The sequence below is a fragment of the Cherax quadricarinatus genome, chromosome 1 (genome assembly GCF_038502225.1).
Source record: "Cherax quadricarinatus isolate ZL_2023a chromosome 1, ASM3850222v1, whole genome shotgun sequence".
Taxonomy (NCBI): Eukaryota; Metazoa; Arthropoda; class Malacostraca; order Decapoda; family Parastacidae; genus Cherax; species Cherax quadricarinatus.
Window position 1 is genome coordinate 95,444,464 of NC_091292.1, and position 25,993 is coordinate 95,470,456.

Genomic DNA, 25,993 nt, shown 5'->3' on the forward strand with positions numbered 1-25,993 from the left:
TCTCATGCTATCTCTGGCTCAGCTTTTGAACATGACTTACTTCCACTAATGGGACCTTCCCATCTGTGATGATATCCTCAACTGCTGCACCTCTCCTCTGGCTCCAGTATATATGTCATCATCCTCACGCATCAAGGCTAAGGGACTGACCATCTCAAAATTACCCCTCCACTTCCACAGTCTCTAGCTGGCGAAACGTAACATCAATAGATATACCCAAGTGCTGCAAATATGTCAAACTCATCAAACGAAATGGAATTGGGGTAAGGCGAAGGGAGGTTAAGAGAGAGGAGTGAGGGAGGAATGCAACGGGATGGGAGGTTGAAGAGGGGGAAGGGGGAAGACCTCATTCCTCCTTACTCCTCCTCATACCTCGTTCTCACTTCCCAACACTTGCACTTCATACCTCATATTCTCCTCCCTACACCTCACACCCTCTTCCCCAAGTCCCACACCCCTCCTCCTCCTCCTCCAGACTCTCCCCCGCCCAGGCAGGTGAGACGAGGCCTACCTGCAGGTGAGACAATTATAAACTCACCAACCCACGGCAGGTTAGACATGGATGTTCCACTCAAAGATCATCCATCTTAATTATTAAGTAACTGAGCCTTACCACGGCTGATGCAATCAAACGCCAGGATGGAAGAAGCAAGGGAAAATAATGTAGGGAATGAAGAGTGGCAAGAAAATGAAAAGAAGGAAGAGAGAGAGAGAAAAAAAAGCGGGGTAGGGAGGAAGAATTAAGACTGAAAATACTACTTAGTCGATTTTGTATTTCGTCTTCACGTACCTAGTAAATGACTTATTTTAAGACAAGGTACATTATTATTATTATTATTATTATTATTATTATTATTATTATTAATTATTATTATCAAAAAGAAGCGCTAAAACACGGTACAGATTGAATTAACTTATACTTATTAAATACTACTATTACTACTACTACTACTAATAATAATAATAATAACAGTAAGCATGTGTTGTTATGAGAGCCCCAAGAAGCAGCAAGTAACACCTGTTCTGCCACACCTGTAAACACGTGAAGGTTGCAGGTCGCGTGGACGATCTCCACCTGGAGGGACTCCACTTCCACCTCGTCCGCGCTGTCTACCAGAACTTCATCTTCGTCAGTCGACCCGTAGCGCTGCTTCAGGTACACCAGCACGGGGTCGTCGCCAGCCCAAGACGCGGCCAAGCCATAGGATCCGAACGTGTCGACCATTTCTCGGTGGTCGCGGCTGCGGTTACTGTCGTCGCGAGCGGAGTTGTTGTTGCGGTGGGTTTTGTTTTTGTGTTTGTGTTGGTTGTTATGGTCGTCCTGGGCGCTGTTTTTGCTTCTATTGCCTTCATGGGCGCTGTTTTGGTCACTGTTCCAGCTACTGTTGCTGTCGTTTCGGACGGCAACAGTCGCTGGAACATTATTGCCACTGATTTCGCTACTGGCGTCGTTTCCTTCCCTAGTCCAGCTTCTACTGTCGTTGCTGATGGCTTGGTAATCGCGCTGTTCCTGTTTGTCGTTGTAGCGACTGGTGAAGGGAGTGTCATTCTTACCGTCGTTTTGACCGTCGTACTCAGGTCGCTCCGGAGGCAAATTCCACGTCACTTGTTTCTTTAATCCCACCATGACGTGTGGTTGCTGTTCCCTCGTGTGACTGCTGTGACCTCGTGTGACCGCTGTTCCCTTGTGTGACTGTTGCTTCCTCGTGTGACCTCGTGTTCCCTGTCCTTTACTGCTAACCAAATGATCATCAGAGCAAGGAAATCAATACATACGCTTGATACAACTACCGCAATTATAGTCAGGCGAAACTCAACAGGTATCTGAGCCTTGTGCAACAAGACACATATTGTACTAACACACCAGCTACGCGACGCTTCTGATGGCAATACTAATTACGTTGGTTGGTTAGGTAAGGTTTGTCAAGAAACAAGACAAGTATTTCCTGACGCAGGTTTTAGTCATATCATGACCCACAGCTGGAGCTCTTGGTCATCTGACCGAGGCCTTCCGTTGGCTTACCGGTCCAAGAGAAAGTGAAAGAAAACCCGACCTGATATTATTAAAGTTCAACAACAGGTTCACAATTTTCGAAGGTTCAGTTATACATGTTAATATATCCATAATTGGATCGTATTCACCCAATGTTAACTACTCAACTACCTTGTATTCTAGCCACACGTTTATCACCTTTAATATCTCAGGATCAATTACAGAACACAAACTTCCACAATGACCACAAAACATCAAACAGTCGGAGCTGTGGCTGTTTCTCAACCGCTAGTGTGGCCGCAGCAAACAATGACCGCAAAGTTTCACCTTAAGTATAATGATATAATAACTAGGACACTTTCACAGGTCACATCAAGCGTAAAAATCACACACCACCACAATAGTAAATAATTCTGAGGTCTGCCCTCTCATTACCTCCGTTTTCTGTTAATTTACCTCTTAAAATTCACGATTCTCAAGCCTTCTTTTCCATTATATTCCTCTATCTTACTCCGTTTCATCTCTATTTATTGATTAATCCATTCTTCTATAATTTTTACTCATGCTTCTCTTCTTTTTTTTCTATTTATAAGCATATTGTCTTTCGCTATCATATATTTTACTCACAAATTCTACATTACAGTTATCCACAGTTTGTGACGGATAAAGCACTGTATGAGGGAGTGCCAGAGAGCTCTGGTGATCCCTACAGTGCCAGCCTCAGTAATGGCCCCGTGGCACCCGTCTCCTCAATCCCGTGAGTCCAGGAGGGGCCATATTTAAATGCCAAGTGAAGCGTCGGGCAGTAAGATCCTGCTGCAACCTCAGGGCTCGGTACAATGACTTTATCCTAGGATAAATGTTGGGTTACCCTAGGATAAATTTTGGGTTACCCTAGGATAAATGTTGTGTTACCCTAGGATAAATATTGGGTTATCCTAGGATAAATGTTGGGTTATCCTAGGATAAATATTTGTTGGGTTATCCTAGGATAAACCTTTGTTGGGTTATCTTAGGATAAATATTTGTTGGTTATCCTAAGATAAATATTTGAGTTATCCTAGGATAATGTTGGGTTACCCTAGGATAAATGCTGGGTTATCCTAGGATAAATATTTGTTGGGTTATCCTAGGATAAACCTTTGTTGGTTGTCCTAGGATAAATATTTGAGTTATCCTAGGATAAATGTTGGGTTATCCTAGGGTAAATCTGTTAGGCTATCCTAGGGTAAATCTATGTTGAGTTATCCCAGGATAAATTCCATATACCTCCAATCCCGCATGTCCTCTTCCCTGACCCTCCACTACCCTCCCTTGTTCCCTTTAATAAAGCTCCCTCCCTGAACACGCCCCGGAGGGTTGTTTCACCACGGCTCGTGACTGGGGAGCAGGCTGGGGGAGCACTGGGGTAAATGTGACGCACTCTGGGAGGTCCCAACCAAAACACACTCATCACTCTCCTATCATGATCACCAGACGAATTTAAATACCATATTACAAGGACTCCATGATATTACAAGGACCCCATGATATTACAAGGACCCCCTGATATTACAAGGCCCCCATGATATTACAAGGACCCCATGATATTACAAGGCCCCCATGATATTACAAGGACCCCATGATATTACAAGGACCCCATGATATTACAAGGACCCCATGATATTACAAGGACCCCATGATATTACAAGAACCCCATGATATTATAAGGACCCCATGATATTACAAGGACCCCATAATATTACAAGGACCCCATAATATTACAAGGACCCAAAACATTACAAGGACCCGATAATATTACAAGGACCCCATGATATTACAAGGACCCCAAGATATTACAAGGACCCCATGATATTACAAGGACCCAAGATATTACAAGGACCCCATGATATTACAAGGAACCCATGATATTACAAGGCCCCCATGATATTACAAGGACCCCAAGATATTACAAGGACCCCCATGAAATTACAAGGACCCCATGATATTACAAGAACCCCATATTACAAGGACCCCATGATATTACAAGGACCCCATTATATTACAAGGACCCCATGATATTACAAGGACCCCATAATATTACAAGGACCCCATAATATTACAAGAACCCCAAAATATTACAAGGACCCCATAATATTACAAGGACTCCATAATATTACATGGACCCCATTATATTACAAGGACCCCATGATATTACAAGGACCCGATAATATTACAAGGACCCCATGATATTACAAGGACCCCATGACATTACAAGGACCCCATGATATTACAAGGACTCCATGATATTACAAGGACCCCATAATATTACAAGGACCCCATAATATTACAAGGACCCCATAATATTACAAGGACCCCAAAATATTACAAGGACCCCATAATATTACAAGGACTCCATAATATTACATGGACCCCATGATATTACAAGGACCCCATTATATTACAAGGACCCCATGATATTACAAGGACCCCATATTACAAAGACCCTATTATATTACAAGGACCCCATGATATTACAAGGACCCCATAATATTACAAAGACCCCATAATATTACAAGGACCCCATAATATTACAAGGACTCCATAATATTACAAGGACCCCATAATATTACAAAGACCCCATAATATTACAAGGACCCCATAATATTACAAGGACCCCATAATATTACAAGGACCCCATATTACAAGGACCCCATAATATTACAAGGACCCCATAATATTACAAGGACCCCATAATATTACAAGGACCCCATAATATTACAAGGACCCCATAATATTACAAGGACCCCATAATATTACAAGGACCCCATAATATTACAAGGACCCCATAATATTACAAAGACCCCATATTACAAGGACCCCATAATATTACAAGGACCCCATAATATTACAAGGACTCCATAATATTACAAGGACCCCATAATATTACAAAGACCCCATAATATTACAAGGACTCCATAATATTACAAGGACCCCATAATATTACAAGGACCCCATAATATTACAAGGACTCCATAATATTACAAGGACCCCATAATATTACAAGGACCCCATAATATTACAAGGACCCCATAATATTACAAGGACTCCATAATATTACAAGGACTCCATAATATTACAAGGACTCCATAATATTACAAGGACCCCATAATATTACAAGGACTCCATAATATTACAAGGACCCATAATATTACAAGGACTCCATAATATTACAAGGACCCCATAATATTACAAGGACCCCATAATATTACAAGGACTCCATAATATTACAAGGACCCCATAATATTACAAGGACCCCATAATATTACAAGGACCCCATAATATTACAAGGACTCCATAATATTACAAGGACCCATAATATTACAAGGACTCCAAAATATTACAAGGACCCCATAATATTACAAGGACCCCATAATATTACAAGGACTCCATAATATTACAAGGACTCCATAATATTACAAGGACCCATAATATTACAAGGACCCCATAATATTACAAGGACTCCATAATATTACAAGGACTCCATAATATTACAAGGACCCCATAATATTACAAGGACCCCATAATATTACAAGGACCCCATAATATTACAAGGACCCCATAATATTACAAGGACCCCATAATATTACAAAGACCCCATAATATTACAAGGACCCCATAATATTACAAGGACCCCATAATATTACAAGGACTCCATAATATTACAAGGAGCCCATAATATTACAAAGACCCCATAATATTACAAGGACTCCATAATATTACAAGGACCCCATAATATTACAAGGACCCCATAATATTACAAGGACTCCATAATATTACAAGGACCCCATAATATTACAAGGACCCCATAATATTACAAGGACCCCATAATATTACAAGGACTCCATAATATTACAAGGACTCCATAATATTACAAGGACTCCATAATATTACAAGGACCCCATAATATTACAAGGACCCCATAATATTACAAGGACTCCATAATATTACCCCTCAAGGAAGGTTCCTTGATGTTGGTGAGGGGCTCTTGATTTAGGGAATTGGATCTGTGCTCCAGTTCCCCGAATTAAGCCTGAATGCCTTCCACATCCCCCCCCCCAGGCGCTGTATAATCCTCCGGGTTTAGCGCTTCCCCCTTGATTATAATAATAATAATCCATAATATTACAAGGACCCCATAATATTACAAGGACCCATAATATTACAAGGACCCATAATATTACAAGGACTCCATAATATTACAAGGACTCCATAATATTACAAGGACCCCATAATATTACAAGGACCCCATAATATTACAAGGACCCATAATATTACAAGGACCCATAATATTACAAGGACCCCATAATATTACAAGGACTCCATAATATTACAAGGACCCATAATATTACAAGGACTCCATAATATTACAAGGACCCCATAATATTACAAGGACCCATAATATTACAAGGACTCCATAATATTACAAGGACCCATAATATTACAAGGACCCCATAATATTACAAGGACTCCATAATATTACAAGGACTCCATAATATTACAAGGACTCCATAATATTACAAGGACCCCATAATATTACAAGGACTCCATAATATTACAAGGACCCATAATATTACAAGGACTCCATAATATTACAAGGACCCCATAATATTACAAGGACCCCATAATATTACAAGGACTCCATAATATTACAAGGACCCCATAATATTACAAAGACCCCATAATATTACAAGGACCCCATAATATTACAAGGACCCCATAATATTACAAGGACCCCATAATATTACAAGGACCCCATAATATTACAAGGACCCCATAATATTACAAGGACCCCATAATATTACAAGGACCCCATAATATTACAAGGACTCCATAATATTACAAGGACCCCATAATATTACAAGGACCCCATAATATTACAAGGACCCCATAATATTACAAGGACCCCATAATATTACAAAGACCCCATAATATTACAAGGACCCCATAATATTACAAGGACCCCATAATATTACAAGGACTCCATAATATTACAAGGACCCCATAATATTACAAAGACCCCATAATATTACAAGGACTCCATAATATTACAAGGACCCCATAATATTACAAGGACCCCATAATATTACAAGGACTCCATAATATTACAAGGACCCCATAATATTACAAGGACCCCATAATATTACAAGGACCCCATAATATTACAAGGACTCCATAATATTACAAGGACTCCATAATATTACAAGGACTCCATAATATTACAAGGACCCCATATTACAAGGACTCCATAATATTACAAGGACCCATAATATTACAAGGACTCCATAATATTACAAGGACCCCATAATATTACAAGGACCCCATAATATTACAAGGACTCCATAATATTACAAGGACCCCATAATATTACAAGGACCCCATAATATTACAAGGACCCCATAATATTACAAGGACTCCATAATATTACAAGGACCCATAATATTACAAGGACTCCATAATATTACAAGGACCCCATAATATTACAAGGACCCCATAATATTACAAGGACTCCATAATATTACAAGGACTCCATAATATTACAAGGACCCATAATATTACAAGGACCCTATAATATTACAAGGACTCCATAATATTACAAGGACTCCATAATATTACAAGGACCCCATAATATTACAAGGACCCCATAATATTACAAGGACCCCATAATATTACAAGGACCCCATAATATTACAAGGACCCCATAATATTACAAAGACCCCATAATATTACAAGGACCCCATAATATTACAAGGACCCCATAATATTACAAGGACTCCATAATATTACAAGGAGCCCATAATATTACAAAGACCCCATAATATTACAAGGACTCCATAATATTACAAGGACCCCATAATATTACAAGGACCCCATAATATTACAAGGACTCCATAATATTACAAGGACCCCATAATATTACAAGGACCCCATAATATTAGAAGGACCCCATAATATTACAAGGACTCCATAATATTACAAGGACTCCATAATATTACAAGGACTCCATAATATTACAAGGACCCCATAATATTACAAGGACCCCATAATATTACAAGGACTCCATAATATTACAAGGACCCCATAATATTACAAGGACCCATAATATTACAAGGACTCCATAATATTACAAGGACTCCATAATATTACAAGGACCCCATAATATTACAAGGACCCCATAATATTACAAGGACCCATAATATTACAAGGACCCATAATATTACAAGGACCCCATAATATTACAAGGACTCCATAATATTACAAGGACCCATAATATTACAAGGACTCCATAATATTACAAGGACCCCATAATATTACAAGGACCCATAATATTACAAGGACTCCATAATATTACAAGGACCCATAATATTACAAGGACCCCATAATATTACAAGGACTCCATAATATTACAAGGACTCCATAATATTACAAGGACTCCATAATATTACAAGGACCCCATAATATTACAAGGACTCCATAATATTACAAGGACCCATAATATTACAAGGACTCCATAATATTACAAGGACCCCATAATATTACAAGGACCCCATAATATTACAAGGACTCCATAATATTACAAGGACCCCATAATATTACAAGGACCCCATAATATTACAAGGACCCCATAATATTACAAGGACTCCATAATATTACAAGGACCCATAATATTACAAGGACTCCATAATATTACAAGGACCCCATAATATTACAAGGACCCCATAATATTACAAGGACTCCATAATATTACAAGGACTCCATAATATTACAAGGACCCATAATATTACAAGGACCCCATAATATTACAAGGACTCCATAATATTACAAGGACTCCATAATATTACAAGGACCCCATAATATTACAAGGACCCCATAATATTACAAGGACCCCATAATATTACAAGGACCCCATAATATTACAAGGACCCCATAATATTACAAAGACCCCATAATATTACAAGGACCCCATAATATTACAAGGACCCCATAATATTACAAGGACTCCATAATATTACAAGGACCCCATAATATTACAAAGACCCCATAATATTACAAGGACTCCATAATATTACAAGGACCCCATAATATTACAAGGACCCCATAATATTACAAGGACTCCATAATATTACAAGGACCCCATAATATTACAAGGACCCCATAATATTACAAGGACCCCATAATATTACAAGGACTCCATAATATTACAAGGACTCCATAATATTACAAGGACTCCATAATATTACAAGGACCCCATAATATTACAAGGACCCCATAATATTACAAGGACTCCATAATATTACAAGGACCCCATAATATTACAAGGACCCATAATATTACAAGGACCCATAATATTACAAGGACTCCATAATATTACAAGGACTCCATAATATTACAAGGACCCCATAATATTACAAGGACCCCATAATATTACAAGGACCCATAATATTACAAGGACCCATAATATTAGAAGGACCCCATAATATTACAAGGACTCCATAATATTACAAGGACCCATAATATTACAAGGACTCCATAATATTACAAGGACCCCATAATATTACAAGGACCCATAATATTACAAGGACTCCATATATTACAAGGACCCATAATATTACAAGGACCCCATAATATTACAAGGACCCCATAATATTACAAGGACTCCATAATATTACAAGGACCCATAATATTACAAGGACTCCATAATATTACAAGGACTCCATAATATTACAAGGACCCATAATATTACAAGGACTCCATAATATTACAAGGACCCATAATATTACAAGGACCCCATAATATTACAAGGACCCCATAATATTACAAGGACTCCATAATATTACAAGGACCCATAATATTACAAGGACTCCATAATATTACAAGGACCCCATAATATTACAAGGACCCCATAATATTACAAGGACCCCATAATATTACAAGGACTCCATAATATTACAAGGACCCCATAATATTACAAGGACTCCATAATATTACAAGGACTCCATAATATTACAAGGACCCCATAATATTATAAGGACCCATAATATTACAAGGACCCCATAATATTACAAGGACCCCATAATATTATAAGGACCCATAATATTACACGGACCCCATAATATTACAAGGACTCCATAATATTACAAGGACTCCATAATATTACAAGGACCCCATAATATTATAAGGACCCATAATATTACAAGGACCCCATAATATTACAAGGACCCCATAATATTATAAGGACCCATAATATTACAAGGACCCCATAATATTACAAGGACTCCATAATATTACAAGGACCCATAATATTACAAGGACCCATAATATTACAAGGACCCATAATATTACAAGGACCCCATAATATTACAAGGACCCCATAATATTACAAGGACCCCATAATATTACAAGGACTCCATAATATTACAAGGACCCATAATATTACAAGGACCCATAATATTACAAGGACCCCATAATATTACAAGGACCCCATAATATTACAAGGATCCATAATATTACAAGGACCCCATAATATTACAAGGACTCCATAATATTACAAGGACCCATAATATTACAAGGACCCATAATATTACAAGGACTCCATAATATTACAAGGACCCCATAATATTACAAGGACCCCATAATATTACAAGGACCCATAATATTACAAGGACCCCATAATATTACAAGGACCCCATAATATTACAAGGACCCATAATATTACAAGGACCCCATAATATTACAAGGACCCCATAATATTACAAGGACCCCATAATATTACAAGGACTCCATAATATTACAAGGACCCATAATATTACAAGGACCAATAATATTACAAGGACCCCATAATATTACAAGGACCCATAATATTATAAGGACCCATAATATTACAAGGACCCCATAATATTACAAGGACCCATAATATTACAAGGACCCATAATATTACAAGGACCCCATAATATTACAAGGACTCCATAATATTACAAGGACCCATAATATTACAAGGACTCCATAATATTACAAGGACCCCATAATATTACAAGGACTCCATAATATTACAAGGACTCCATAATATTACAAGGACCCATAATATTACAAGGACCCCATAATATTACAAGGACCCCATAATATTACAAGGACTCCATAATATTACAAGGACCCCATAATATTACAAGGACTCCATAATATTACAAGGACTCCATAATATTACAAGGACTCCATAATATTACAAGGACCCATAATATTACAAGGACTCCATAATATTACAAGGACTCCATAATATTACAAGGACTCCATAATATTACAAGGACTCCATAATATTACAAGGACTCCATAATATTACAAGGACTCCATAATGTTACAAGGACCCCATAATATTACAAGGACTCCATAATATTACAAGGACTCCATAATATTACAAGGACTCCATAATATTACAAGGACTCCATAATATTACAAGGACTCCATAATATTACAAGGACTCCATAATATTACAAGGACTCCATAATATTACAAGGACCCATAATATTACAAGGACTCCATAATATTACAAGGACTCCATAATATTACAAGGACTCCATAATATTACAAGGACTCCATAATATTACAAGGACTCCATAATATTACAAGGACTCCATAATGTTACAAGGACCCCATAATATTACAAGGACTCCATAATATTACAAGGACCCCATAATATTACAAGGACTCCATAATATTACAAGGACTCCATAATATTACAAGGACTCCATAATATTACAAGGACCCCATAATATTACAAGGACTCCATAATATTACAAGGACCCATAATATTACAAGGACCCCATAATATTACAAGGACCCCATAATATTACAAGGACTCCATAATATTACAAGGACCCCATAATATTACAAGGACTCCATAATATTACAAGGACCCCATAATATTACAAGGACTCCATAATATTACAAGGACCCCATAATATTACAAGGACCCCATAATATTACAAGGACTCCATAATATTACAAGGACTCCATAATATTACAAGGACTCCATAATATTACAAGGACTCCATAATGTTACAAGGACCCCATAATATTACAAGGACTCCATAATATTACAAGGACCCCATAATATTACAAGGACTCCATAATATTACAAGGACTCCATAATATTACAAGGACTCCATAATATTACAAGGACCCCATAATATTACAAGGACTCCATAATATTACAAGGACCCATAATATTACAAGGACCCCATAATATTACAAGGACCCCATAATATTACAAGGACTCCATAATATTACAAGGACCCCATAATATTACAAGGACCCCATAATATTACAAGGACTCCATAATATTACAAGGACCCATAATATTACAAGGACCCCATAATATTACAAGGACCCCATAATATTACAAGGACTCCATAATATTACAAGGACCCCATAATATTACAAGGACTCCATAATATTACAAGGACCCCATAATATTACAAGGACCCATAATATTACAAGGACTCCATAATATTACAAGGACCCATAATATTACAAGGACCCCATAATATTACAAGGACTCCATAATATTACAAGGACCCCATAATATTACAAGGACCCATAATATTACAAGGACTCCATAATATTACAAGGACCCATAATATTACAAGGACCCATAATATTACAAGGACTCCATAATATTACAAGGACTCCATAATATTACAAGGACCCCATAATATTACAAGGACCCCATAATATTACAAGGACCCCATAATATTACAAGGACCCCATAATATTACAAAGACCCCATAATATTACAAGGACTCCATAATATTACAAGGACCCATAATATTACAAGGACCCATAATATTACAAGGACTCCATAATATTACAAGGACCCCATAATATTACAAGGACCCATAATATTACAAGGACCCCATAATATTACAAGGACCCCATAATATTACAAGGACCCCATAATATTACAAGGACAACAAAGGCAATAAGTCACCATTACTTTTTAATACTACCCCAAGTAATTTACATTATATATAATAATTGTACTTATGTATACCTGTGCCTAAATAAACTTACTTAACCTAACTATATGATAATAATAACAACAACAATAATATTTTTTTAGTTATTAACACATCGGCAGCTTCACACTAAGGCAGGGTAACCAGAAAGTACAAAATAATAATAATAATAATAATAATAATAATAATAATAATAATAATAATAATAATAATAATAATAATAATAATAATAATACTGCATAATAAGTAAATCCAGCCTATTAATCTGACAGGAGCAATCATGGTGTGACTGCGCACAAAATGCCTGCAAATTGAATAACTGGAAAATTAGGCGGATGGATAGTGACTCCAGGTAATACCTCAGAGAATGGTGGTGGTAAACTGAAGTCTGCGAGGCTGCCGCTGTTAAAAGTAGGAACAATACCGTGACTGGAACAATAATGTGACTGGAACAATACTGTGACTGGAACAATACTGTGACTGGAACAATACTGTGACTGGGACAATACTGTGACTGGGACAATACTGTGACTGGAACAATACTGTGACTGGAACAATACTGTGACTGGAACAATACTGTGACTGGAACAATACTGTGACTGGAACAATACTGTGACTGGAACAATACTGTGACTGGGACAATACTGTGACTGGGACAATACTGTGACTGGAACAATACTGTGACTGGAACAATACTGTGACTGGAACAATACTGTGACTGGAACAATACTGTGACTGGAACAATACTGTGACTGGAACAATACTGTGACTGGAACAATACTGTGACTGGAACAATACTGTGACTGGAACAATACTGTGACTGGAACAATACCGTGACTGGAACAATACTGTGACTGGAACAATACTGTGACTGGGACAATACTGTGACTGGAACAATACTGTGACTGGAACAATACTGTGACTGGAACAATACTGTGACTGGAACAATACTGTGACTGGGACAATACTGTGACTGGGACAATACTGTGACTGGAACAATACTGTGACTGGAACAATACTGTGACTGGAACAATACTGTGACTGGAACAATACTGTGACTGGAACAATACTGTGACTGGGACAATACTGTGACTGGGACAATACTGTGACTGGAACAATACTGTGACTGGAACAATACTGTGACTGGAACAATACTGTGACTGGAACAATACCGTGACTGGAACAATACTGTGACTGGAACAATACTGTGACTGGAACAATACTGTGACTAGGACAATACCGTGACTGGAACAATACTGTGACTGGAACAATACTGTGACTGGAACAATACTGTGACTGGAACAATACTGTGACTAGGACAATACCGTGACTGGAACAATACTGTGACTGGGACAATACCGTGACTGGAACAATACTGTGACTGGAACAATACTGTGACTGGAACAATACTGTGACTAGGACAATACCGTGACTGGAACAATACTGTGACTGGAACAATACTGTGACTGGGACAATACTGTGACTGGAACAATACTGTGACTGGGACAATACCGTGACTGGAACAATACTGTGACTGGAACAATACCGTGACTGAGACAATACCGTGACTGGAACAATACTGTGACTGGAACAATACTGTAACTGGAACAATACTGTGACTGGAACAATACTGTGACTGGAACAATACTGTGACTGGAACAATACTGTGACTGGGACAATACTGTGACTGGAACAATACCGTGACTGGAACAGTACTGTGACTGGAACAATACTGTGACTGGAACAATACTGAGACTGGAACAATACTGTGACTGGAACAATACCGTGACTGGAACAATACTGTGTCTGGAACAATACTGTGACTGGAACAATACTGTGACTGGGACAATACCGTGACTGGAACAATACTGTGACTGGGACAATACTGTGACTGGGACAATACTGTGACTGGGACAATACCGTGACTGGAACAATACTGTGACTGGAACAATACCGTGACTGGAACAATACCGTGACTGGAACAATACTGTGACTGGAACAATACTGTGACTGGAACAATACTGTGACTGGAACAATACCGTGACTGGAACAGTACTGTGACTGGAACAATACTGTGACTGGAACAATACCGTGACTGGAACAGTACTGTGACTGGAACAATACTGTGACTGGAACAATACTGTGACTGGAACAATACTGTGACTGGAACAATACTGTGACTGGGACAATACCGTGACTGGGACAATACTGTGACTGGAACAATACCGTGACTGGGACAATACTGTGACTGGAACAATACCGTGACTGGAACAATACTGTGACTGGAACAATACTGTGACTGGAACAATACTGTGACTGGAACAATACTGTGACTGGAACAATACTGTGACCGGGACAATACTGTGACTGGAACAATACTGTGACTGGGACAATACCGTGACTGGGACAATACTGTGACGAACAATACCGTGACTGGAACAATACTGTGACTGGGACAATACCGTGACTGGAACAGTACTGCGACTCGGACAATACCGTGACTGGAACAGTACTGTGACTGGGACAATACCGTGACTGGAACAATACTGTGACTGGAACAATACCGTGACTGGGACAATACCGTGACTGGAACAATACCGTGACTGGAACAATACTGTGACTGGGACAATACCGTGACTGGAACAGTACTGTGACTGGGACAATACCGTGACTGGAACAGTACTGTGACTGGGATAATACCGTGACTGGAACAATACTGTGACTGGAACAATACCGTGACTGGGACAATACCGTGACTGGAACAATACCGTGACTGGAACAGTACTGTGACTGGGACAATACCGTGACTGGAACAGTACTGTGACTCGGACAATACCGTGACTGGAACAGTACTGTGACTCGGACAATACCGTGACTGGAACAGTACTGTGACTGGGATAATACCGTGACTGGGACAATACCGTGACTGGGACAGTACTGTGACTGGGACAATACCGTGACTGAGACAGTACTGTGACTGGGACAGTACTGTGACTGGGACAATACCGTGACTGGGACAGTACTGTGACTGGGACAATACCGTGACTGGGACAGTACTGTGACTGGGACAATACCGTGACTGGGACAGTACTGTGACTGGGACAATACCGTGACTGGGACAGTACTGTGACTGGGACAATACCGTGACTGGAAAATACACAAATAACCCACATATAAGAGACTCAATCTTATGATAACTGTAACTTACAACCTCTGACTAACTTACAACCTCTGACTAACTTACAACCTCTGACTAACTTATAGACTGTGACTGTAATATATACTTGGAGATCGAGGCAAATTCAACATTATTTTTATTACGATTCATTAAAAAGTACTCTCTGTCTGTCTCTCTCTCTCTCTATCTGCCTCTCTCTCTCTCTCTCTCTCTCTCTCTCTCTCTCTCTCTCTCTCTCTCTCTCTCATTAAAAATCCCTACCACGAGCCCACCCCTCACAGCCAGCAGTTCTCATTTCAAGCCTTACGCAGGAGTGCTTAAGACACATAATACCGTGTGATTCAAGAAACGACCACCGGAAGCAATTAAGGCGACAGGTGTTCATAACAAGACGAGAATATGTTGATCTGTACAGGTGAGCCTGGAGCCGTATACATGTACAAGTGAGCTGGAGAGAGAGAGAGAGAGAGAGAGAGAGAGAGAAAGAGAGAGTTACTACCAGACCTTACCTTAAAGTATGGCTTTAACTCAAGATATTACTACCTGCTCGAAGGATAGACGCCACAACAGCTGACTAACAGGTAGTTGGTTACTGCTAGGTAAACAGTAACAACAGATGTTAGGAAAGTTACCCATGGGTCTCTACGCAAGGAATCTTACCAATGGTTCTCTAAACAAGGAGTCTTACCCATGGGTCTCTAAACAAGGAGTCTTACCCATGGGTCTCTAAACAAGGAGTCTTACCCATGGGTCTCTGAACAAGGAGTCTTACCCATGGGTCTCTAAACAAGGAGTCTTACCCATGGGTCTCTAAACAAGGAGTCTTACCCATGGGTCTCTGAACAAGGAGTCTTACCCATGGGTCTCTGAACAAGGAGTCTTACCCATGGGTCTCTGAACAAGGAGTCTTACCCATGGATCTCTACGCAAGGAATATTAGTGTTGTAAAACTTTGTTAAACATACAAATACCAACAAATAAAGCATAAGTAACATCACAAATACAAGACAACAAAGACAAAAACACTGCCGTACAGAAAGAGAACACACAAAAAACAGACCAGAATGAAAATCAGAATAAAACACAAACAAACAGGGCGTTTGTAAAACTGATAAAATTCAAAGAACCAAAGCAGTGGAAACACACACACACACACACACACACACACACACACACACACACACACACACACACACACACACACACACACACACACACACACAAACACACACACACACACACACACACACACACACACACACACACACACACACACACAAACACACACACACACACACACACACACACACACACACACACACACACACACACACAAACACACACACACACACACACACACACACACACACACACACACACACACACACACACAATGGAAGAAGCAACACAACTAAAGGCAGCCGGCAGGTAGATATCAATCATACCAGGTAAGATTAACTGTACGAGGGGAGACTGTGCAGTGCTGTGTGTTCTTCCTCTCTCCCCACTCCTACTGTACATATCAACGGTCTCATCTACACAAGAACAGAACAGCACTGTACATGGGGAAAAACTGATAAGAGGAAATTTCATGGTACGCATCTTAGTTACTTACCTGGAGTCTACCTGGAGGGTGTTCAGGGGGTCAACGCCCCCGCCGCCCAGTCTTTGACCAGGCCTCGCGGTGAATTAGGGCCTGATCAACCGGGCTGTTACGTATGAACCACAGCCCGGCTGATCAGGTACTGACTTTAGGTTACTGTTGAGACATGATACATAGCTTTTTAACACTCTGCCTAGGGCCTACTGCCCCGTGCTAGGCAGGACTTGCACTTTCATTTCATTAGCCTATTTGTAAAGCAACATTTGCTTCGGCGGTGCTACTTGGCGGTGCTACTTGGCGGTGCTACCTGACAGTTTGTTCCGCAAAAATTAGAGCTGTACTTATTCATTTCTAAATCAAAATTAATTTCATCTGAAAGAACTGCTGTCAGTTTCGTCTTGATTACAAGTTCTGCGAAGCTTGTTTATATTACTTTTATTTATTACTGGCTTTCAACAGTACAGTAGCACAAACAGAAGTAACAGCAGCGGTAGCAACAACTACAACAACAATAGTAGCGGTGTTGTGCGTGTTAGAACACTGGCCAGCCAGTGTTGAGTGTCAGAACACTGGCTGTTGCTCATATTCACGTGGAATTCTTATCTATAAGGAATCCTTAGAGTGCCTCCCTGTGGCTTCAGTTTAGTTGGAAGCTCTAACTGCCACTGACTACAAAACACAAAGGTCTTAAAACCAGAAGGTCAACAACAGACATAGAGACTAGAGATTAAGAAAGCCTGATGGAGGATCTGGATTATTTACTAACCAGCATGTAACCGCATTAGAATGTAACCCACAACATGGTACAGCAACCTCAGTGCTAGAAACAACACCTAACATTAAGAAGGAATTCGCAGACACAATAATAGGGAGACAATGGCGAATACGAGTTCAGAAAATCAATTCATGACTAATTTGTTTTTATATTTTCCCCTGAACTACCGTATCGGAAGCGTGACAAGGCGTTATGAGAACTAGAGTCAAATTTCACTGTTTTGTGGAATAATCTTGTGATTGTGTAGATGTCGAAGATGATGGCAATGTAGTAAACATTGATCTAGTAGATATGTCTATGATCTAGTAGATATGTCTATGATCTAGTAGATATGTCTATGATCTAGCAGAAGACTTACACCATAATAAAAGTATTCACTGAGCAAATCTAGTTACTAAAGTTTCAGTTACTCATCAACTTATTTCGTTTAAATTTAATGCTATAATTTCAAATGTGTTTACTGTACTGAGAATGTTTTGTACTCATCACTTAATAGAACGTAAGTCTAACGTGGGAGACCTGGGAGGGAACTCACGTTCAAGGCGCACAACAATGTTATTATTACAACTGCAAGCAAAATGATTGGTTAGATAACTAGAACTTCCAAAATATGATACTCCTCAGGTCACTCGTTCTCTCTAGGCTGTGTACTAACAACCTTCTTTAAGGCAGGAGAAATTGCAAATCTGGAAATATACAGAGAACCTTCACAGCTCGGGTAAACTAAAATACCTAAATTACTGGGAGTACTTGAAGTCCCTAGAACTGTACTAATTAGAATATATGCGAGAAAAAATCCAATGATCATCTACACCTGGAAGATACTGGAGGGACTGATCCCAAACCTGCACACTGAAATTACTACTTATGAAAATAAGAGGCTTGCCTGGTGTGCAATAACCACGACTCTTCAACACCCCTCACTTCACGCATAGGGGAGATTATGAACAAACTCCTAGCTGTCTTCCAGAGGAAACAAAACAGGTTTTTCAAATCAGTTCCTGACCAGCCAGGCTGTGGCACATATACTGGACTGCGGGCGGAGGGCACCAACAGCCTCATCGATCAGGCCAGCAACCAGGAAGTCTGGCCTGGGACCAGGCCGCAGGGGCGGTGACCCCCGGCGGAAGCGACTATAGGTAACTCAGAGGCAGAACACAGTATTCTGGGAAGGGTAACAATTATTGTGAAGATCAGCCATGTCAGAGTCGATGCAAGCGTTTATTAGATCTCGTGGTAATAAAAGTTGATCTGGCAACAATAGCAGCCCAACGTAACATCTATCTGTATACAACACTTTATTAATCTTGATGACATCACTGTGAGTTTTGCATGTTAAGAATTTTAAGTTTTACGTTGTCTCCATTTCTTGTTCTTGTCATAATGATACGTATTACGGGTGTTTCTCTCTCTCTCTCTCTCTCTCTCTCTCTCTCTCTCTCTCTCTCTCTCTCTCTCTCTCTCTCTCTCTCTCTCTCTATATATATATATATATATATATATATATATATATATATATATATATATATATATATATATATATGTAGGTAGTAGGTTGGTAGACAGCAACCGCCCAGGGAGGTACTACCGTCCTGCCAAGTGAGTGTAAAACGAAAGCCTGTAATTGTTTTACATGATGGTAGGATTGCTGGTGTCCTTTTTTCTGTCTCATGAACATGCAAGATTTCAGGTATGTCTTGCTACTTCTACTTACACTTAGGTCACACTACACATACATGTACAAGCACATATATACACACCCCTCTGGGTTTTCTTCTATTTTCTTTCTAGTTCTTATTCTTGTTTATTTCCTCTTATCTCCATGGGGAAGTGGAACAGAATTCTTCCTCCGTAAGCCATGCGTGTTGTAAGAGGCGACTAAAATGCCGGGAGCAAGGGGCTAGTAACCTCTTCTCCTGTATATATTACTAAATGTAAAAGGAGAAACTTTCGTTTTTCCTTTTGGGCCACCCCGCCTCGGTGGGATACGGCCGGTGTGTTGAAAGAAAGATATATATATATATATTATATATAATATATATATATTATATATAATATATATATATATATATTATATATTAAATCTGTCTAAAATTTTATTATTTAAGTGTTGTTGTAATCAATAAAAATTCGAAACTTCGTTGCATTTTATTACATTTCAATAAAAATGTAACGACAAATATCTGGAGTATTTATATCAACCCACGTACACTCAGTACATTATCTGGAATATTTATATCAACCCACGTACACTCAGTACATTATCTGGAGTATTTATATCAACCCACGTACACTCAGTACATTATCTGGAATATTTATATTAACCCACGTACACTCAGTACATTATCTGGAATATTTATATTAACCCACGTACACTCAGTACATTATCTGGAATATTTATATTAACCCACATACACTCAGTACATTATCTGGAATATTTATATTAACCCACGTACACTCAGTACATTATCTGGAATATTTATATTAACCCACGTACACTCAGTACATTATCTGGAATATTTATATTAACCCACGTACACTCAGTACATTATCTGGAATATTTATATTAACCCACGTACACTCAGTACATTATCTGGAATATTTATATTAACCCACGTACACTCAGTACATTATCTGGAGTATTTATATCAACCCACGTACACTCAGTACATTATCTGGAATATTTATATTAACCCACGTACACTCAGTACATTATCTGGAATATTTATATCAACCCACGTACACTCAGTACATTATCTGGAATATTTATATTAACCCACGTACACTCAGTACATTATCTGGAATATTTATATTAACCCACGTACACTCAGTACATAATCTGGAATATTTATATTAACCCACGTACACTCAGTATATTATCTGGAATATTTATATTAACCCACGTACACTCAGTACATTATCTGGAATATTTATATTAACCCACGTACACTCAGTACATTATCTGGAATATTTATATTAACCCACGTACACTCAGTACATAATCTGGAATATTTATATTAACCCACGTACACTCAGTACATTATCTGGAATATTTATATTAACCCACGTACACTCAGTACATTATCTGGAATATTTATATTAACCCACGTACACTCAGTACATTATCTGGAATATTTATATTAACCCACGTACACTCAGTACATTATCTGGAATATTTATATCAACCCACGTACACTCAGTACATTATCTGGAATATTTATATTAACCCACGTACACTCAGTACATTATCTGGAATATTTATATTAACCCACGTACACTCAGTACATTATCTGGAATATTTATATTAACCCACGTACACTCAGTACATTATCTGGAATATTTATATTAACCCACGTACACTCAGTACATTATCTGGAATATTTATATCAACCCACGTACACTCAGTACATTATCTGGAATATTTATATTAACCCACGTACACTCAGTACATTATCTGGAATATTTATATTAACCCACGTACACTCAGTACATTATCTGGAATAATAAAGTTGGTAGAATTACCGACAATATGTAAAGTAAAAGGACACAAGTGCAACTTATGTGACATTTATTGTGGCAACGTTTCGCTCTCCAGGAGCTTTATCAAGCCATTACAAACAATACATGGACACAGAGGGTATATAAAGGCTCAGAGTGAGGTGTAATACTAGTGAGGTACCATTTCGATGTTCACTAGTGGTAGTAGTAGTGGTAGTGACAAAAGTAATACAATATGGTAGAGTAAAAGGATATAAAAGCTATTACTTGGGTAACATAAAAATAGGTTGGACAAATATAGACTGGAAAGAGGCAGGTTTTTTTACAGAGAGTGAACACTGAAAAAAACCTGCCTCTTTCCAGTCTATATTTGTCCAACCTATTTTTATGTTACCCAAGTAATAGCTTTTATATCCTTTTACTCATGTACGAATTAATTGCTCTTCCATAATGTATTATTTTTGTTACTACTACTACTACTACTACTACTACTACCACTAGTGAACATCGAAATGGTACCTCACTAGTATTACACCTCACTCTGAGCCTTTATATACCCTCTGTGTCCATGTATTGTTTGTAATGGCTTGATAAAGCTCCTGGAGAGCGAAACGTTGCCACAATAAATGTCACATTAGTTGCACTTGTGTCCTTTTACTTTACATTATCTGGAATATTTATATTAACCCACGTACACTCAGTACATTATCTGGAATATTTATATTAACCCACGTACACTCAGTACATTATCTGGAATATTTATATTAACCCACGTACACTCAGTACATTATCTGGAATATTTATATTAACCCACGTACACTCAGTACATTATCTGGAATATTTATATCAGCCCACGTACACTCAGTACATTATCTGGAATATTTATATTAACCCACGTACACTCAGTACATTATCTGGAATATTTATATCAACCCACGTACACTCAGTACATTATCTGGAATATTTATATCAACCCACGTACACTCAGTACATTATCTGGAATATTTATATTAACCCACGTACACTCAGTACATAATCTGGAATATTTATATTAACCCACGTACACTCAGTACATTATCTGGAATATTTATATCAGCCCACGTACACTCAGTACATTATCTGGAGTATTTATATCATCCCACGTACACTCAGTACATTATCTGGAGTATTTATATCATCCCACGTACACTCAGCACATTATAAATGTGATAAACAGTATTCTTATTTCGTGGTGAGGTCAGCTCAAGACTGCCTAGTCTCGGCTTGACTAACTAGGCTCCTGAATAGGACGTGGTCGAAAAGGAAAGACAAAGAAGAAAGATAAGGAAAGATGAAGATGAAGGATAAAAGCGATGAAGGCCAAAGAATAAGGATGAAGAAGACGAAGAAGAAGGAGGAGGAGGAAGACGAAGCAGAGGAAAGCCCAAGAGGAAAAAAATCGGTGAGTTTCGTTACGTGAGTTGGTTGAGGGAAGTCCACACTACCCGTCCCTCTACCTTGACATTTCCCAACCTTTCAGCCCCCTAGCAGGAAATCCTCAGCACTAGTACCCAGCCAGTAACGGGATTCCCAGTTGTGGGGTGCTGTGAGAATGTACCACAAGCTTAGTCTCGGTCCCCTAGCAAGAAATAATCCTTTGATATACCCGACCTTTGATGAGTTTCGAGGATCTTCTCGCTCCCGGAGCCTAGCCATGGGCCAGGCTCGTCTGGTGCTAGCCTGACCAATCAGGTTGTTGCTGCTGGAGGTCTGCTGCCCTCAGCAACATTACCTAGCTAATTCCCAGCATGGAATAGCTTCTGAATGCAAGCGGCGCCTCCCAGCCAGTCGTAGGTCTAACAAAAATTCTGCTGTGATATTCCTCTTAAACGTGCCTTTCGTGGCCTCTTGTAATATTCCTCTTAACATCTGCAATACTATGATCAAATGCAATATTTAAATAATACATACACTAACTCAGCAACATTAACATCGATACTAACAACATTAACTCAACAACAACACTTATAACATCAATACTAACAACACCAACATCAACAACATAACATCAATACTAACAACACTAACATCAACAACAACACTAACAACATCATCAACACTAACAGCAACAATACTAACAACATTAATACTAACAACAAAACTAACATAAATACTAACAACACTAACAATATCAACAATACAATCAACATCAACACTTGTCAAGAATACAAACGACAACACTAACAACAACACTAGCAGAAACATCAACACACACAACGCACTACACCGTGACGTCACCAACACACCTTGCTTATTTACGTACTGGGGAGGGGTAAGGGGGAGGAGGAAGGGGGAGGAGGAAGGGAGAGGGGTGAAGGGGAGCAGGGGAATAGGGGCTTATTAGTTAGAACAGTGGAAAGAGGACTGGGAGGGGGGAGAAAGAGGGGAGAGGAGGAGGAAGGAAGGAGCATGGAGGAAAGAAGGATGAGGAAAACAGGGGAGAAGAACGAAAGAGAAGACAAGAGAAGGAAGAGACGAGAGTAGGAGAAGGTAGGAAAGGAAGAGGTGTTAAGAAAGGAGACACTAGTTACACAGGGTAGGTCAAGCAAGGTATAACACTAGGTTACACAGGGGAGGTCAAGCAAGGTATAACACTAGGTTACACAGGGTAGGTCAAGCAGGGTATAACATTAGGCTACACAGGGTAGGTCAAGCAGGGTATAACACTAGGTTACACAGGGTAGGTCAAGCAGGGTATAACACTAGGTTACACAGGGTAGGTCAAGCAGGGTATAACACTAGGTTACACAGGGTAGGTCAAGCAGGGTATAACACTAGGTTACACAGGGTAGGTCAAGCAGGGTATAACACTAGGTTACACAGGGTAGGTCAAGCAGGGTATAACACTAGGCTACACAGGGTAGGTCAAGCAGGGTATAACACTAGGTTACACAGGGTAGGTCAAGCAGGGTATAACACTAGGTTACACAGGGTAGGTCAAGCAGGGTATAACACTAGGTTACACAGGGTAGGTCAAGCAGGGTATAACACTAGGTTACACAGGGTAGGTCAAGCAAGGTATAACACTAGGTTACACAGGGTAGGTCAAGCAAGGTATAACACTAGGTTACACAGGGTAGGTCAAGCAGGGTATAACACTAGGTTACACAGGGTAGGTCAAGCAGGGTATAACACTAGGTTACACAGGGTAGGTCAAGCAAGGTATAACACTAGGTTACACAGGGTAGGTCAAGCAAGGTATAACACTAGGTTACACAGGGTAGGTCAAGCAAGGTATAACACTAGGTTACACAGGGTAGGTCAAGCAAGGTATAACACTAGGTTACACAGGGTAGGTCAAGCAAGGTATAACACTAGGTTACACAGGGTAGGTCAAGCAAGGTATAACACTAGGTTACACAGGGTAGGTCAAGCAAGGTATAACACTAGGTTACACAGGGTAGGTCAAGCAAGGTATAACACTAGGTTACACAGGGTAGGTCAAGCAAGGTATAACACTAGGTTACACAGGGTAGGTCAAGCAAGGTATAACACTAGGTTACACAGGGTAGGTCAAGCAAGGTATAACACTAGGTTACACAGGGTAGGTCAAGCAAGGTATAACACTAGGTTACACAGGGTAGGTCAAGCAAGGTATAACACTAGGTTACACAGGGTAGGTCAAGCAAGGTATAACACTAGGTTACACAGGGTAGGTCAGGCAAGAGATTAACACACTTCTGAAAATAATATTTTAATTTCTCACACTTGTTCTCTGGCTCTTACGTGTAAGTACACACAAACACACAATTTTACAATTGTTGTTGTTGTTGTTGTTATTGTTGTTATTGTTGTTGTTGTTGTTGTTGTTGTTGTTGTTGTTGTTGTTGTTGTTGTTGTTGTTGTTGTTGTTAGTGTA

General features: G+C 39.1%; 1 protein-coding gene across 7 annotated transcripts in view; it reads right to left on the reverse strand.

Annotated features, from left to right (window-relative positions):
- The window catches only part of LOC128686001 (uncharacterized), a 363,682-nt gene that overhangs the window by 169,465 nt on the left and 168,224 nt on the right, over positions 1–25,993 (reverse strand). Inside the window, exon 1 of one of the 7 annotated variants that reach the window (XM_070084563.1) lies at positions 1,033–2,688. The exons of the other annotated variants lie outside the window; for them this stretch is intronic. Within the exon in view, the coding sequence (XP_069940664.1) occupies positions 1,033–1,627 (595 nt within the window). The 5' untranslated portion in view covers positions 1,628–2,688. Of the gene's footprint in view, positions 1–1,032; positions 2,689–25,993 lie in introns of those variants that run through there. 7 annotated transcript variants of the gene reach the window in all.